Source organism: Oncorhynchus gorbuscha, linkage group LG10 (genome assembly GCF_021184085.1).
Source record: "Oncorhynchus gorbuscha isolate QuinsamMale2020 ecotype Even-year linkage group LG10, OgorEven_v1.0, whole genome shotgun sequence".
NCBI classification, from domain to species: Eukaryota; Metazoa; Chordata; class Actinopteri; order Salmoniformes; family Salmonidae; genus Oncorhynchus; species Oncorhynchus gorbuscha.
The window spans coordinates 61274589-61292105 of record NC_060182.1 but is presented as its reverse complement, the minus strand read 5'-3'; the positions used below and the strand labels follow the sequence as shown (position 1 = coordinate 61292105).

At 44.5% G+C, this 17517-nt stretch overlaps 2 protein-coding genes across 3 annotated transcripts in view; one reads left to right on the top strand and one right to left on the bottom strand.

Moving 5' to 3' along the window:
* The first annotated feature begins 662 nt into the window (after positions 1–662).
* On the top strand, positions 663–3690 carry LOC124046917 (gap junction alpha-10 protein-like). Its single transcript, XM_046367683.1, has 2 exons — positions 663–795; positions 2081–3690. Exon 2 carries the CDS (start codon positions 2128–2130, stop codon positions 3688–3690), a length of 1563 nt encoding a protein of 520 aa, XP_046223639.1. The 5' UTR covers positions 663–795; positions 2081–2127.
* Positions 3691–6460: 2770 nt separating this feature from the next.
* LOC124046317 (transcription regulator protein BACH2-like) overlaps positions 6461–17517 on the bottom strand; it is a 46442-nt gene continuing 35385 nt past the window's right edge. For both annotated transcript variants that reach the window (XM_046366559.1, XM_046366560.1), the window contains exons 3-5: positions 14623–16173; positions 10813–11019; positions 6461–10574 (exon numbers count right to left, since the gene is read on the bottom strand). In XM_046366559.1, the coding sequence (XP_046222515.1) occupies positions 10080–10574; positions 10813–11019; positions 14623–16173 (2253 nt within the window). In that variant the 3' untranslated portion in view covers positions 6461–10079. The remainder of the gene's footprint in view (positions 10575–10812; positions 11020–14622; positions 16174–17517) is intronic.

The following is a 17517-nucleotide window of genomic DNA, read 5'->3' as shown; positions in this document are numbered from 1 at the left end:
ATCAGGACATAACCAATACTTTGAAATGCAAAGCAAAATAGAGATCACACCAACCGACTCACACCAAATTTTACTAACCCACTATATGACCTATCCCTACAGTACTCAGTCGTTGGATTGGATAGATTGAGTATATTTTGCACTATGGTGTTCTCTTTCGGCAGACAAACCATCAAGGGGTTAGAACACACACACACTCCAAAAAAACAATAACTCCCCATGCAGCTAACTATGAATCTGGACATGACTCATCGAACCAGTGTGTCTGGCATTATAGATTATGCATTACATTAATCCGAGATGAGGGATTACATACCTTTGCCTCAAAATGTCAATATCTGAAGCTTCTACTTAGGAGGGTTCCTATTCTAACTAAAGGGCCGAAATGGGAGCATTGTGGGAATGTAAAACAATACACAAATATACCCTCTCTTCCAGCGAGCGGGGTATTAATGGGGGTTAGCGGGCACTAGCTGGGTTGGCACTGTTGGTTGGTGTGAGAAAAGGCCGTTGCAAGCAGGATTCAACAATTGCCTGGCAAGATGTGCCATGGGGCATTGTCCCTCCCGTTGGTTGCAGATCAATCCTCACATCCTGTGAACCCTGTGTGCAACAGCAGCACAGTAGGACACAGAACAGTCACTCTGTGTGGCGGACTGACTGACTGAGGGATATATGTGCTTTTGCAAAGGAAACCAACTTCTCCATGGGGTAACCATACCAAGCATGTGATTTTGGCGAATGGGAAACATGTTTTGCTTCGAGAGGCAAAGAAAGTACCCATACCATTGATATGTAAGTTCTTGTTAATCTTTGCATTGAAATTATGTATTGAATTCTGTAAAAACAACATGTAGAGGAGAGTAGGTGTAAAGGGGTAAGTTGATCAACACTCTAGGAAACCATTCGACTCAATATTTAGGAAGAAGTTACAATTTCATGGAGTCTGTGATGGAAAAAAACCACATGGAAAGAGTGGTACGGAAGTTAGGTTCAGAAAAACTGATTTTCACCAAATCAAATGAATGTATTGTTTTAGAGGTTTCATGATACTTGTATCTATACCAAAGAAGATCATTTTAAGATGATTCTATACATCAGTTGGGGTCTCTATAAGCTTCCATATGAGGTCCTAAACCTAGCATGAAAGTGCGTCATTGTAGCCTTGTGGACTAATATAGTCAAAATGTTTGCCTTGGGGTAAGTTGAGCCAATGGCAAGTTGAACAAATTGAAGTGTTGTCTTCCCAGGCGTAATGCAAGGCATTATTGCTGGTATATGAGCAAACAACAGGGCCTATGTTAAAAGTGTTAGATAGACATGGTTTTAAAAAGTTAGTGATAATGTTTCATTCAGGACATAAATTTGAAGGCGGCTTAAATTACCCTGCCCGCGGCTCAATTTACCCCATACCTGGGGGAAGAGACCACTTTTTTTTGGAAAAACAATATTACATGTAATGTTTACAATGACCTCTGATTATTGACAGGGATACACAACATCCTGAAATATATGTAGATATCTTTGTTAGAAAGAATACCATATTTCCCTTGACGAGGAATGCTAAATGTTAAAATGGCTCAACTTACCCCACTCTCCCCTTACTGCTCTTACTGTCTGCATCATGATGCCGATTTGTAATGCAGTTGTCTCACCAACATAAAAGTTAAAAAGAGGAAAACAAGGAATGCATTTCTGAAATGACAACAACTAAGTGAAATTCTTAGGTGAAATTCTTCGCTGCGTTTCGACTACAAAAGTCTTCTTCAATGCTGCCTGAACAAGACTTTTGTAGTCAAAACATGTTGCAGTTGTGCGTCCTGATGTAAACTATAGATCGATCTGTTCCTACTATATGTATCATTAGTTCACTAAACTTTTCAGCATCCTACCGGCCCCCTACTTGTTTTCTTTCATGGATTATCTTCCATTGAGGTGGCTTCCTTCCACCGCGCTTGTCTCGATTATTAAGTCCATTCATTGCATGATAATCATAAACATTGCATGTTTTAAACTAGAGCAACAATCAAACTGTTAAAAGAAAATAGATGGGATATCCCTCTGGTCTCTTTCTCTCCAGTGTGAGGACATGTGGCAGTAGAGACCAGTGAGCCTTGAGGAGAGACTATGGGGGACTGGAACCTGCTGGGCAGCATCTTGGAGGAAGTACATGCCCACTCCACCATCGTAGGAAAGATCTGGCTCACCATCCTCTTTATCTTCCGCATGCTGGTGCTGGGAGTGGCGGCCGAGGACGTGTGGGACGATGAGCAGAGCGAGTTCATCTGCAACACGGATCAGCCGGGCTGCAAGACCGTCTGTTACGACCAGGCCTTCCCCATCTCCCTCATCCGCTTCTGGGTCCTGCAGGTCATCTTCGTGTCCTCGCCCTCCCTCGTCTACATGGGCCACGCGCTCTACCGCCTGCGTGCCCTGGAGAAGGAGAGGCACCGGAGGAGGGTCCAGCTGAAGGCAGAGCTGGGGGAGACGGAGGCGCTGGTGGAGGAGCACAAGCGCATTGAGAAGGAGTTGAAGAGGCTGGAGGAGCAGAGGAAGGTGAAGAAGGCTCCACTGAGAGGGTCCCTCCTGCGGACGTACGTCATCCATATCCTAACACGCTCCGTGGTGGAGGTGGGCTTCATCATGGGCCAGTATATCCTGTATGGCATTGGACTGGAACCTCTTTATAAATGCGAGAGGATGCCTTGCCCCAACAGCGTGGACTGTTACGTGTCCAGGCCTACGGAGAAAACAGTGTTCATGGTGTTCATGATCGTCATTGCCGGGGTGTCTCTCTTCCTGAACCTAATGGAGATTTCCCACCTGGGCATCAAGAAAATCAAACAGACTCTGAAGGGAGACAAGTACCCAGCAGACAACGACAGTTTGATTTATAAGCCGAAGAAGAAAGCGATGATACAGCAACTGTGTGTGATGAGGAAACTGTCTTCTCACAACGGGCCGCTGACTCAGACCATCTTCAAAGTCATTCCTGAGGAGGATCTGAACCCAATGGACCCACCTCCCCACTACATACCTAACCACGAGGTGCCCAGGCACAACAGCGTGGCTCCAGGCCAGTACCTGGCCAACTGCACTGGCCTCCAGCCCCATCAGCACTACCAGCAGCAGCAGCAGCAGCTCCAGCAACGTCAGCCCAGCCAAGGGATGATCCAGACCCTGCACCTCCAGGGAGCCCCAGAGAACCACACCACCACCATGGTAGACCAGCACCCTCCAGCCTACGGTGGAGTTTTCTTGAATGGAGACAGTGGGCCCAGGAACCTGCAGGGTCAGCCGAACCATAAGGACCCCAATTTACACCCTCAAGACCACTACCAGCCCAGCCACATGGAAGTAGTACCTGTGCCTATTGCAACACACAGACCCAGCATCATGACAACACACAGACCAAGCTTGGCTCCAAGGGACATAGACCTGGAGGAAGATAGGAGGAAATCAATGGGCAGCGACTTCCTCTTGCCTAACCCAGGAAGGAAGCAAAGCTTCATGACACGTATGCCCTCTGAGAGCATGTCCACCATCAGTGACTGCAGCAGCAACTCTCTACGGACATCTGACTCTGAATTGGGCGACATGGGGGACATGCCCATGATGCCACCCCCTGGAAGGAGAATGTCAATGGCAAGTAGAGCCAAGAGACAGGCAGCCTCTGACCTAGTGGTTTAGAGAGTAATAAACACTGTAATGTGAGCTTATTACAACAGAGCATGATAACAACAGAACATGAGAGCATGACTCAAAGCATAAGACAGGAAGGTAGTGGGACAGAAAGAGAGAGAGAGAGAGAGAGAGAGAGAGAGAGAGAGAGAGAGAGAGAGAGAGAGAGAGAGAGAGAGAGAGAGAGAGATGTCTAGACTTGACTGTTAAAGCTGCAATAGATTTGTAATGTTGTAAATGTAATGTTAAAATCTTCCAGGAAGTAAGTCATGATGACAAGTGTCAATGTGTTATCTAGCCTCTCTCAATCCTAAATGTTCTCTCTCTTTCAGAGTGTATTCTTGGACATCTCCTCTATCATGAAAAAGTGAAGAGGGAAGAGAGCAAAAATAGGACCCAGGAGTTGCCTACGAGTGAAGCAACACACAGAAGATATCAATAACACTGCACTCATCATTGATTGAGCCAAAAACAGCCACCATCCCATGCCAGGCCGTGCATGGGCATACGTAGTGCCATGTGTGGGCATAAGCCATACGCAGTGCTGTTCCCCAATGTGTTTTCAATTCAAAGCACCTAAAAATGCTCAGTATCTCCAAATGAGTTACTTTTTATGTGGTTGATCGTGGCAGAAAAGGAAAAGGATTGTGCACATCAACAGAAATGTGTGAAGTGTGAGAACTTCAAATGATTGTGATAAAATAATGTTGGTGAGCATGCAAAAGCATGGAAAATGTAACGATATCCCTTGAAAAACTTTTATATGCTTATATAGAGCATTCACTTTTATAAAAGTATTATTTTGCTTGAACTTTTTTAACCCTAACAAAGACAACGTTGGGCCAATTGTGCGCTGCCCTATGGGGCTCCCAATCATGGCAGGTTGTGAAACAGCCTGGAATCGAACCAGGGTCTGTAGTGATGCCTCTAGTACTGAAATGCAGTGCCTTAGACAGCTGCGCCCCCGTTTTATTCTCAAATGGATTAAATATATTATTTTCCTTATCAATCTACACACAATACCCCATAATGACAAAGCGAAAAAAGGTTTTTAGAAATCTTTGCAAATGGATAAAATAAACAACAACATAAGTATTCAGACCTTTTGCAATGAGACTCGAAATTGAGCTCAGGTGTATCCTGTTTCCATTGATCATCCGTTCAGATGTTTCTACAACTAGATTGACGTCCACCTGTGGTACATTCAATTGATTGGACATGTTTGGAAAGGCACACACCTGTCTATATAAGTTCCCACAGTTGACAGTGCATGTCAGAGCAATGAGGTCGAAGGAATTGTCCGTAGAGCTCCGAGACAGGATTGTGTTGAGGCACAGATCTGGGGAAGGGTACCAAAAATTTCTGCAGCATTGAACGTTCCCAAGAACACAGTGGCCTCCATCATTCCCAAATGGAAGAAGTTGGAACCACCAAGACTCTTCTTAGAGCTGGCCGCCCGGCCAAACTGAGTAATCGGGGTAGAAGGGCCTTGGTCAGGGAGGTGGCCAAGAACCGGATGGTCACTCTGACAGAGCTCCAAAGTTTGGAGATGGGACAACCTTCCAGGAGGACAAACATCTCTGCAGCACTCCACCAATCAGGCCTTTGTGGTAGTGGCCAGACGGAAGCCACTCCTCAGTAAAAGGCACATGTCAGCCCGCTTGGAGTTTTCCAAAAGGCACCTAAAGGACTCCCAGACCATGAGAAACAAGATTCTCTGATCTGATGAAACCAAGATTGAACTCTTTGGCCTGAATGCCAATCGTTACGTTGGAGGAAACCTGGCACCATCCCTATGGTAAAGCATGGGGGTGACAGCATCATGCTGTGGGGATGTTTTTCAGCGGCAGGGACTGGGAGACTAGTCAGGATTGAGGAATAGATGAAGGGAGCAAAGTACAGAGAGATCCTTGATGAAAACCTGCTCCAGAGCGCTCAGGACCTCATACTGGGGGCGAAGGTTCACCTTTCAACAGGACAACGACCCAAAGCACACAGCCAAGACAACGCAGGAGTGGCTTCGGGACAGGTCTCTTCATGTCCTTGAGTGGCCCAACTAGAGCCCGGGCTTGAACCCGATCTAACATCTCTGGAGGGACATGAAAATAGCTGTGCAGCGATGCTCCCCATCCAACCTGACATAGCTTGAGATGATCTACAGAGAAGAATTGGAGAAACTCCCCAAATACAGGTGTGCTAAACTCGTAGTGTCATATCCAAGAACCCTTGAGGCTGTAATCGCTGCCAAAGGTTCTTCAACAAAGTACAGAGTAAAGGGCCTGAACACTTATGTAAATGTGATATTTCCTTTTTTTTATATACAAATTTGCAAACATTTCTAAAAAACTGTTTTTGCTTTGTCATTACGAGTTATGTCTGAATTTTTTTTTTTGAATAACGCTGTAACGTAACAAAATGTGGAAAAAGTCAAGAGGTCTGAACACTTTCCGAATACACTATATTAAAAGCAATTTTCCCACGTTAGTAAAGACTGCATTCATGATAAATGCTTGATATGTCGGCTCAATCAAAAATGAAGTGTTAATGGCGCTATAAAGCGGATCTTTCACAGCCCACATTGAATCCAGGCCTCAAACATTCATCAAGAGACTGTTATGCTGAGGAATGTGTCTTTAGTTGTTTGATATACAATCTTAATTCATGACATTAAATGCTGATTTACTAAAACTGAAAATCACTTTTTATCTTCCTCTTTGATGGGTTAAAAGTATTATCTTAGATGTATCATCATTTCACAGAAGAAAAAACAAACAAAGAATTGACACATGCTATTCGTTTTAATCCATAAACAGAAATGTTGTCTTTACAAAACATTGTTTCTTCTTCCAAAACACTTGGATATCAAATGAACAAAAAACACAGTTACACCCTATTTACAATATAGCAAACTCAGGCAATTTGAACATTCAAAGATAAAATGGGAAAAGCGAAACAGCTGAATCTGCAGTTTTGCAGTTTACTCAAATTACACATAAAAAAAATGGATCACCAGAAATCTACAAATACAATAATAACCACTGTGTGTGTAAAAATAGAAACAACACCACATACAACTTATTCCTACAATACAGTCCTAGACCCAAAACGAGAGGTATGCCGAATTTTACAGGTAGATAAGTGTGAGAGTCCATTATGTTCCAACGAGGCATGACCTCCGCATACACTGGGATGGGATTCCCAGTGTTGGGATTCAATCAAACCTTTACTGTGGAAAAAATAACATTGTTAATGCACATTAAAAGAAAAATGCAATTATGGTTTTCCCCAACAAGTAAACAATTTGTTTGCACTCAAATCAATCATTTTTCATGGTACGGACAGAATGTTATTTTCCTACAGTATGGTTTTAACTTGACACCTTCCGGGCCCTTTCACATGAGTTTGGCCTCTGAAACCTCTAAGGCAAGACTTGGAGCTGCATTTGTCAAACATGTACTTTTAAAATCTTGTGTGAACACATCATCCACGTACAATTTTATGTTCCATTTTAAAAACAGTTAAAAAAAAAAAATCTAACTTATCGAACCAATTACACAAAGTCTCTTGTCATGGAAAAATCCTTAAAAAACGAAAACATGTAACAAAGACATTTGTAAACACTTTCACCTCTTTTAAACCATCGCTTCATTTGTACTAAATAAGGACATTGTGAATTATACAACACACAAAAGACTTCTCTTTCATCCAAATTGTCAGTAAAAACAACAACCATTACAAATCACTAGAATCAATATTAGGAAGTTTACATTTGTACCAACAAATAATCCTCATAGGAAACACTGTTAAAATGAATTAATTTAACAAACATGTTCATATTTCTTTTTCTAAATTCAAAAATATCAAAATGGGGTGCTAAGTATATTCAATGTAGTTAGAGTAACAGTACATTCTGTGGAGCTCTGTCATTTGTACTTTGTACTGTGAGGAAAACTAACAGATGTCAATGAGGTTCCCCGAATGTGACATTTGAAAGTTCCTAGAGAAATCAACAAAGAAACCACTAAGCTAACCCTGACACATGCTACAGAACTATCTTCCACAATGGAATCATTTGGCATTACCATGGATCAACAACTATCTAAGCATCTCTTTGAATTCGTTTTTTAAACATTTCACTTGATAATACACCATTAGGAATACTGGACAAGTTTAGAGGATAAATTGCACTCTTATATCTAAGAATTTATATGGATTATCAAACAAGGAATATGTGGTGCCTTCCACTTATGTCCCAATACTTTAATACATCTGATATACACTAAATGTACGTGGAAAAACCTCAGGACGAAATACTGCATTTTCACTACATGTGGGAAGGTACATTTCTACCCCTAAAAGCGCAATATGTTTCAGATAAGTATGATAGTCTTTGACACCATTAATATTTGTTGAATATAAGTTAAGTAAGTACTTGGCTTGGGAGTTTTCATTTCTAAGTGCCAATTTCAATGCATTTGGTAGGGATATGTTACCTCTTTGAGGTGGTGAATGGTGCAGGTTATTTCCATTTCCATCTTTAGCTACGGTATGTTGATTCCTGCATTTCTTTCCTTCTTTCATTCTTTCTTTCACAACAGATGCTACTGTGTGTCACAGGCAAAAGAGGAATGTTCATAAAAAACATGTATGCAGGGAAAAGAAAGTGAGAAATAAGAACTGAAGGAAACTTTGCATATGAGAGTTAATTCTACTCTCAGCTGTACAGAAGAACTCTTCAGATGTACAATTTGTAATGAAATAGCTTTTTACAGAGACATTATTGAACATTCAGAGGAATTCCTGAGTTTAACCTCCCATGATGAGAGCCAGGGAGTGAGTAAGGGAGAGAGAGAGAGAGAGAGAGAGAGAGAAATATATACCCAGCTAGCACATAATGTTCTGAGAACCATATGTTTCTTAGAGCTTGGTGAGAGTGTGGTTGTCCTATGGTTATTTTGCTTACAACCTTTCCAAAGGTTGTAACTATTATGTACTTTGTACTATTATGGTGCATAATAGTTGCTTGGCTTTGGAACATTCTCAGCACATTTAAGGAACTTGACAAAAAGTTATTTTATTGGTATTTCATTACTTTTAAGAGAATGTTTCCTAAAAGTTCAACGTGGTTACATTTAAGTCCAATTTTGGTAATGTTCTAGGAACATTTTCAACTGGTTTGACATTGGGAATGTTCTCAAATTGTTCAGAGAATGTTAAGAAACAATGTTCTTCTGTGGGAATTTCGGTACTTCAGTATAACGTTTCCTACAGGTTTCCTCATGGTTCCATTTAAAGTAATGGTCTCAAATTGTTCAGAAAACGGTAAGAAAACTTTCCGTAAAAAAAACACAAGAAAACTTTAGTAACGTTCAGAGAACGTTCTAAGAATGTTATTTAAAAACATACATTCCATTCTCAGAAGGTGAAAAAACTTTCCATAAACTCCACAAGAAAACTTTAGTAACATATACATGTTAACATATACATTCCGTTCTCAGCAACAACAAAACTCGCTCTATCCTCTATCTTGTTAAGCGTGTTCAGGTGTGTTAACCGCACCCACTTATCGGCCACACCTGATCTTAATGAGTGCTTGTTTTCCTTGAAATGGGGTCTGTTTGAATAGACAAAAATGAACGGTTTTGAATGCGTAACAAACATGACATGCTCGCTCCATCCTGGTGGTGCAGTGGACTAATTCCATGGATAGAGAACAGAAGACTGAAGGTTTGAATCTCACTGATGCCGTGTCACAATAAAATGTAATTGCGTTTGCATGATTAATGCCTAAGGAAATACATTTCCATGTCTCTTATCTGTGCTTGGAGTTCAAAAAAGTTAACACAAAATAAGCTAGCAGTGTTATTAAACATCTTAATGAAAGTTTTAAGGAAGTCATTCAAGAACCTCCAAATAACCTATAATTTCTGCTCTCAGAGCGTTAATAAAATCTCCCAGGAAAACGTTCTAGGAACCATAGTAAGATGTTATCATAACTTCCCTGCAACCTAAAAATAAACATTCCCAGAACAGGCAAAATGTTCCCTTCTATTCTCATTTAAAAAACGTTAAGTTTTACCGGTCAGGAAACGTATGGCTTCGTTCCCACAATGAATGTGAAACCAAAAACATACATTGCCACAACTTCCAAGGAATTAAATGTGCTAGCTGGGTGGAGAGATAAAGAGAGAGGGGGAAGCTGCCAGTGCTATGTCTTAAGGAGTTTGGTAACTCCAAATACCTGTTTTAACAGTATTGCTGATAAGACAACTGTAGTGTCATCCTTTAAAAAACACGCATAACAAATGTATTTCAAATTTTATACATATCAAGGTAGAGATGTGTGTCATAATAACAATAAAAACACTAATGGTTGCTAGCTATTCAGTCGTTGCTAGCTAGGTACAGGCCTGTCCGGGCTGTTCTTCTGTCGTGCATTTCTCAGTCATCTCTTGACAGAAATCCACCGAAACAGTGGGGCTACACACACCCGGAGATGCTCCAGGCTCTAGGGAAGACTCCGGGTCCTCCTGCCCCAGGACAGACACCTCTGTCTCCACACCGCCCTGCCCCCTCCTAAGCCTCTGCCCAGAGCCAACATCTCTCTCCACAGGGCTTTCATAGGAGCAGGTTGACTTGGCCAGGCTTCCCTCTGAGGTTGGGGAGCTTGGGTTGGAAGTGAGGTCGATGCTGGCCATGATGGAGATGCTGTTGGTGGGATCGCTGGGCCTGTGTGTAGGGAGCAGGGCTTTGGTCTTCTCGGGGTTCCCCTGCACCTCCCTGCACACCTCCTGGGACACAGCCTGGGACAGGTAGGAGAGGTTCTGCCACAGCTCACCCATACACACCTTCAGCTGGTTCCTCTCACTCAGTAGCTTCTCCTTCTCATGTACCTGCAAGGAAACACACATACAGTACAGTACATGTATGTTATGAGTACATAGAGAATAGACACACAGCTTACTCTCATGGAATACAAACATATAGAAAATCAATATGTATACAGTGCATAACCAGTTTACCAAAACCTGCTCTCAAAATATTAAAAAAACTGACAGTCCTACAAATGCTAACTGTAAAGATGAACCTTTTTATGATAAATAGACCTTCATGTTAAAACAATGTACGTACCAATTTGCGTATCTCCACCTCCAGGTTCTGGATGCAGTCTAGCTTCCTCTTGCGGCAGCGCTGGGCGGCGATGCGGTTCTTACTGCGCCGCCGGATGTCGTGAATGAACTCCAGCTGCTCTGAGGTCAGTTTGTGCATCTTTATCATGATCTGGAAGTCATTACGGGGAAGGTTGGTGATCTGATCCACCGGGAATGGAAGTTTGACCTGGCAGACAAATGACAAAATACAAAGAAGAATGCATTGGGGATATACAGCAGTTTCTATCTTCTCTGGTGTACAATACAACACAACTTTATTGTGCATGTTACAGTGAACAACTGTAATGTGTCCTCTGCTCTAATTACTCAACTCCCCCACATAACACACACACACACACACACACACACACACACACACACACACACACACACACACACACACACACACACACACACACACACACACACACACACACACACACACACACACACACACACACACACAGTTGAAAGAAGCCCAGGGTGTACCCACTCAGTCCACTAGGTGACACTGTCATTCTACCTATCGTAGATGGTCATAGCCTGTCCATGATGTTCCACTACATGACCAAAAGTATATGGACACCTGCTTGTCGAACATCTTATTCCAAAATCATGGGCATTAACATGGTGTTGGTCCCGACCTTTGCTGTTGTAACAGCCTACATTCTTCTGGGAAGGCTTTCCACTAGATGCAGGAACCTTGCTGCAAGGACTTGCTTCCATTCAGCCACAAGAGCATTAGTGAGGTTGGGCACTGATGTTGGGAAACTAGGCTTGCAGTCAGCATTCCAATTCATCCCAAAGGTGTTTGATGGGGTTGAGGTCAGGGATCTGTGCAGGCCAGTCAAGTTCTTACACAACGATCGCAACCAACCATTTCTGTATGGACCTCGCTTTGTGCACGGGGGCATGTTCATGCTGACACAGGAAAGGGCCTTCCCCAAACTGTTGCCACAAAGTTGTAAGCACAGAATCGCCTAGAATGTCATTGTATGTTGTAGCGTAAAGATATCCCTTCACTGGAACTAATGGGCCTAGCCCGAACCATGAAAAACGGCCCGGCCCATTATTCCTCTTACACCAAACTTTACAGTTGACACTATCCATTCGGGCAGGAAGTGTTCTCCCGGCACCTGCCAAACCCAGATTCGTCCATCGGACTGCTAAATGGTGAAGCATGATTCATCAATCCAGAGATCGTGTTTCACTGCTCCAGGGTCCAATAGTGGCAAGCTTTGGCATTGCGCATGGTGACCTTGTGCGGGTGCTCTGCCATGGAAACCCATTTCATGAAGCTCCCGATGAACAGTTCTTATGCTGACGTTGCTTCCAGAGACAGTTTGGAACTCTGTAGTGAGTGTTGCAACTGACAGACGATTTTACATTTTACACGATTTTACATTCAGTACTAGGCGGTCTCGTTCTGTGAGCTTGTGTGGCTGAGCCGTCGTTGCTGTTAGACTTTTCCACTTCACAATAACAGCATTTACAGTTGAACAGGGCAGCTCTAGCAGGGCAGAAATTTGATGAATTGACTTGTTGTAAAGGTGGCATCCTATGACGATGCCACGGTTAAAGTCACTGAACACTTCAGCAAGGCCATTCTACTGTCAATGTTTGTCTATGGAGACTGCATGGCTGTGTGCTCGATTTTATACACCTGTCAGCAACGGGTGTAGCTGAAAGAGCCGAATCCACTAATTTGAAGGGGTGTCCGCATACTTATATAGTGTATTTGAAGCGCGGATATAAATCAATAGTTTATATTAGTCAAAAACAGTGGGAGGAAGATATTCATTTACTTTCAATTGACAGAAAGTACTTTGAAAAATACAGATTAGCGGATGTTCTCAAACTGATGTTTAAGATACCATAAAGTTCTCTCCGTTAACGTCATAAGGAACTCCTCCAATGTAAATAGTTGTCTGCATGATGTTCCCAATTGAAAGTCCTAGTATTCACTGTTTAATGGGTCAGTATATGCTGTGTGACGTTTTGTCATGTCTCAGAGAGAGCTGGGGAGAGGCAGGGGACTTAGGGAGTGCTCGGTTTCAGCTGTGACCTTGGGGGAGGGGGGCTCTCTCTATCTCCCAGAGCTGGATAGACATCTATATATAGCCCCTCCACTCACACCAGTCCCATAACAAGGTTAGGATGACAGAGTGAGCTTCAGACACAGCCGTAAATCCTGTCCTTCTCTCTCTCTTGTTCTGGTTTCCATTTTTAACTCTGCCTCCCTCTATTCAGTTCATTACACCACTCTGTGTGAGTGGGTCAGCGCTAAGAAGTAGGCCTCATCTGTTTCAACTGGTGTGTGTCTGTATTATATGGGCCAGGTTCTGGGCCTGGTGCTCTGTCTCCAGGCAGGGGGCTCACATAGTGGACTGTCCTAGTTAGGAGTGTCTAAACTGGGGGAGGGTGCCAGATGGTAGAGGGTACAGGGACACAACACCTTGTACCTGGCCACTGTGGATCCTGGGGTGTGTGTGTGTCTGTTCTGTCTGAGCTAAGTGTGTCAGCGCTGAGAACTGGTATGAGCATATGGACACACACACACACACTCCTCACCTCCCTTTCAGACTTGAGTGAGAAAAATCGCTGAAGCACCCTCACTATGAACAGAATATCATTTTATTGCACTAATTAAAAAACGACACCTCTACGGAGCTGTGACTGAGAGTTACTTCAATTTCCTTCCGTTCATCAAAAAAAAAAAACAGTGCCTAAAAAGTTTAATAATTCTATCCCTGTTGGTGTATTTTCAGCATACATTCATTTTATTACATAAATCTCTTTCCCACGCACACCCGTTCCAACAGCCTCTGACTGACTGACTCATCACTGGTCCTGAAATAGGGACTTGAATCAAATGAGGACGCTGATACAGATGAGTTAATAGAAGAAGCTGCTGTGTGTGTGTCTCTCAGAGAGAAGCTGAATGACAGGCTTCAGCCCACAGTGCAGCACAGGAGGAATCATCACATTTCTCTCCAAACAGCAACATGAGAGACTGAGTGTGAGCTTAAACATTGCCATGGCAACCCCTGCGGTTCTCTTGATATCAAGGCAGTGTGAAGTCAAGGCAGTCAAGGTCTTATCCTCAAGAGGCTAGGCTGTGTGGATGGATGGTGTGTACCAGTATGGACGGTGTGTGTGTGTGTATGGATGGGCCATGACTATAGCTTTAGAATAGCATCACAGATGACTAGTACTGTTCTAAACTCTCCAGGCTCATCTTCCGCAGAACAATGGTTGTCATACCAATAACCAGTCCATTCATTTACCACTGTCTCTCTGTCTCTTTCTGTGTCTTTTGTCTCCATTACTGCTTTCATAGCAGTTCATAAAGTGGAGTGATCGTAGCAACTTGTTCAGAAATGTTGCCCTTTTGGTTTAAAAAAGTATATTTCCAACCATCAGAACATATTTACCACAACCTACACTCTTAGTAAAAAGGTGCTATCTAGAACCTTAAAGGGTTCTTCGGCTGTCCCCATATAAGAACCCTTTGAAGAACCCTTTTTGGTTGCAGGTAGAACCCTTTTCGACAGAGGGGTCTACATGGAACCCAAAACGGTTCTACCTGGAACCAAAAATGGTTCTACCTGGAACCAAAAGGGGTTCTCCTATGGGGACAGCCGAAGAACCCTTTTGGAACCCTTTTTTCTAAGGATGTAGTTCATCATTTTAGCCATAACATTAGTAATATCTTGACAGAGCAAACCAATTTCGAAACCTATCGCACAGATTGCAATTGTAATATAGAGTGTAGATTAAGTATTCTGACCTCAGGGCCTGGCTCTCTGGCAGGGCCGGACTCACTGTCTCCCTCTGAGAAGGACCCAGATTCATCACTGGAGTTGGCCCCGTACGAACGTTCACACTTGATCTTGGCACGGCCCTGAGAGAAGATGGCTTCCCCCACCACCATCCCACCGTGCTCCCTCTGCTCCCCCACCAGACAGCGAGCCAGGCCAGAGCCCGACACAGAGCATGGGGAGGAGGAGAACTCAAACTGGGGCATGTTGGAGGGCGAGTCCCCGCTGCCCACGTCCTCCAGGTAGGAGAAAGATGAGCAGGAGCTGGAGGTGCGTGTGCGGGGCTCGCATGGAGGGGAGCGGGGGGAAATCTTTATGGGCAGAGGACAGCTGGTCGTGGGTTGCGCTCGGCAGGTCACTGTCGGCAGGGGGTCCTGGAGGACCGTGGTGAGGGTGGTGGAGGAGGATAGGGGAGAGTAAGGCTGGCGGCAGGGGAAGGACTGACTAACACCTGTCCACAGGGATTTTGATGTGATCTCCAACAGATCTTTTTCCAGAGACTTCCGGTCGCAGTAGGATTGAGACGGTGTACCTAGGCGGTCGCACACTCCAGAGGAGAAGATGACGCTGCTACGGCGATCCAACTCTACTTCCTGCTTGCTGAGACCGTCTGAGGGCACAGGTTGCATAGTCACACCATCCACAGACAAATGCATTGTCCCTGCAGACCCCGCCCTGAGGTCCCTTCCACCCTCACATTGAAATGCCCCTCTGTTCCTGTCCTTATCCCTGTTATGGGCTAATGAGAGTTCGTTGTTCAGTAGCTGCTGGGTGAGAGGAGTGGTAGGTAGAGTGCTGTCTGGGTTACTGAGATCCAGGAGGCCCCTCTGGAGGTAGGAGCTCAGGCAGGATGGTGAGCCTCTGCTGGGGGGACGCTCTGAGGGCTCCGGCCACATCTCCATCTCCAGGACATCCTGGCTATCCTCTGACAGTCCCGGGGGACTCCCCTCTCCCTCACCCCAGGAGCGGGGTTCCTCTTTGATTCTGGAGGGGGAGAGGGGGTGAGGTTGTCCCCCTTGACGGGTGCTGCTGGTCTCTGAGAGAGGGCCTGGGGAGGTTGAGGTATGGCAGTGTGACGAGGCGGCTGAGGTGACGCTGTCATCGTCGTCATTCTCTCCGCTGTGCTTGGCACAGGCCTGCTGGTACTTCCTGTATTTGGGGCATCGTGGGAGGTCAGAGGTCAGGCTGCTGGTGAGGGACGTGAGGGTTGAGTGATTGGGCCGCCGCCTCGTCGCTGAGGATGACGTCACCCTGAGCTTCTCCGACGATGCGGAACCACCACTACCGTCCATCTCTGTGATGAGGTCATCGGTGTGCTCCTTGCGGCAGAGAAGGCCATTGTTGTGATCATCGGTGTCGCTGTGCAGCTGGGCCTGCAGAAAGCGGAAGCAGGAGTCCTCTAGGTTGTGAACGCCCAGGAAGTCAGCACAGCGGATCACCTCATGGATGTTCTCTTTGCTCAGAACCAGCTTGGCTGTGTAGGCAAACTGTAGCAGCGGGGCAAACCCCCTGGCTGTGACCTGGTTAGGAGAGGAAAAGAGGAAACGCAGTGTTAACATCTATTGTGTTGTTATTGGTCCTGGGGATTTTGTGTGGGGAGAAAGCTGCTTCTTACAATGCTTACACACAGGCAAACAAACCCTGCAGTGTGGACTACCCATTCATGTTTTTATTTAGACATTTTTACGAGAGAGAGAAAGAGATAGAGAGAGAGAACACCGTTACAACACTGTATATAGACATAATATGACATTTTAAATGTCTTTATTATTTTGGAACTTCTGTGAGTGTAATGTTTCACTTTTGTTTATTATCGACTTCACATGCTTTGGCAATGTTAACATACATTTTCCACACCAATAAAGCCCTTGAATTGAATTGAGAGAGAGAGAGAGAACTAACTGGAGCACATCACCAGCATGTCTTTACCTCCACACCTCCCCACTACTCCACCATCATCCCAAAAAATTCCTGGGGGCTCGTCCGTGTCTGAAGGTGAACATCACCCAACCTTAAAATGTGTCTCTTCCTCCCTTGTCGTCTTCTCCCCCTTCAGCATCACTATCTCTCCCCTCCACTTTAGCACCTCCTAGCACCTTCCTCTTCCAATCTTTTCCCCCTCCTAGCTTCCCCTATCTGCCCCTCATCATCTCTTGTTCTCTCTCATAGTAGCTGATAGCCAGCAGGCCTGGTGTGTGTGTGTGTGTGAGTGCAGCGTGTGCGTACCTGAATATGTGTGTGTGTGTCTGAGTGTGTGTGTGTGTGTGTGTGTGTGTGTGTGTGTGTGTGTGTGTGTGTGTGTGTGTGTGTGTGTGTGTGTGTGTGTGTGTGTTTATGTGTGTGTGTGTGTGTGTGTGTGCCTGTTTATGTGTGTGTGTGTGTGTGTGTGGCAGGGGGGGGGGTAGAGTGCTGAGTGTTCTGAGGCTCTGTTTTCAGCTAGCGTCAGCAGCTGCCTCCTATACCTGCATAGGCATGTCTTTATGAACACACAGAAGCATGTCTTTATGAACACACAGAAGCATGTCTTTATGAACACACAGAAGCATGTCTTCATGAACACACAGAAGCATGTCTTTCTGAACACACAGAATCATGTCTTTATGAACACACAGAAGCCAGGCGAGTTACCCTTAATGTTACTACCATCCTTCCTAATAAAGGCAGGGAAAGAAAGAGGGAAAACTAAATGAGAGACAATGGAGAGAGCGAGAGAGAGGAAGAGATAGAGAGAGACACTACAAAGCAAAAAGGAGGCAAGCGAAAGGATGGATAGAGAGAAAATTACTGTGAGTGAGAAAAATAGAAAATTCACACTACAAAGGATAAAGGAGGCGAGAGAGGGAGAGAGAGGACGTCTGGTGAGA

What these genes read in the sequence shown, in the direction of transcription:
- LOC124046917 (XM_046367683.1), top strand. Translation starts at nt 2,128, where the DNA reads ATGGGGGACTGGAACCTGCTGGGCAGCATCTTGGAGGAAGTACATGCC.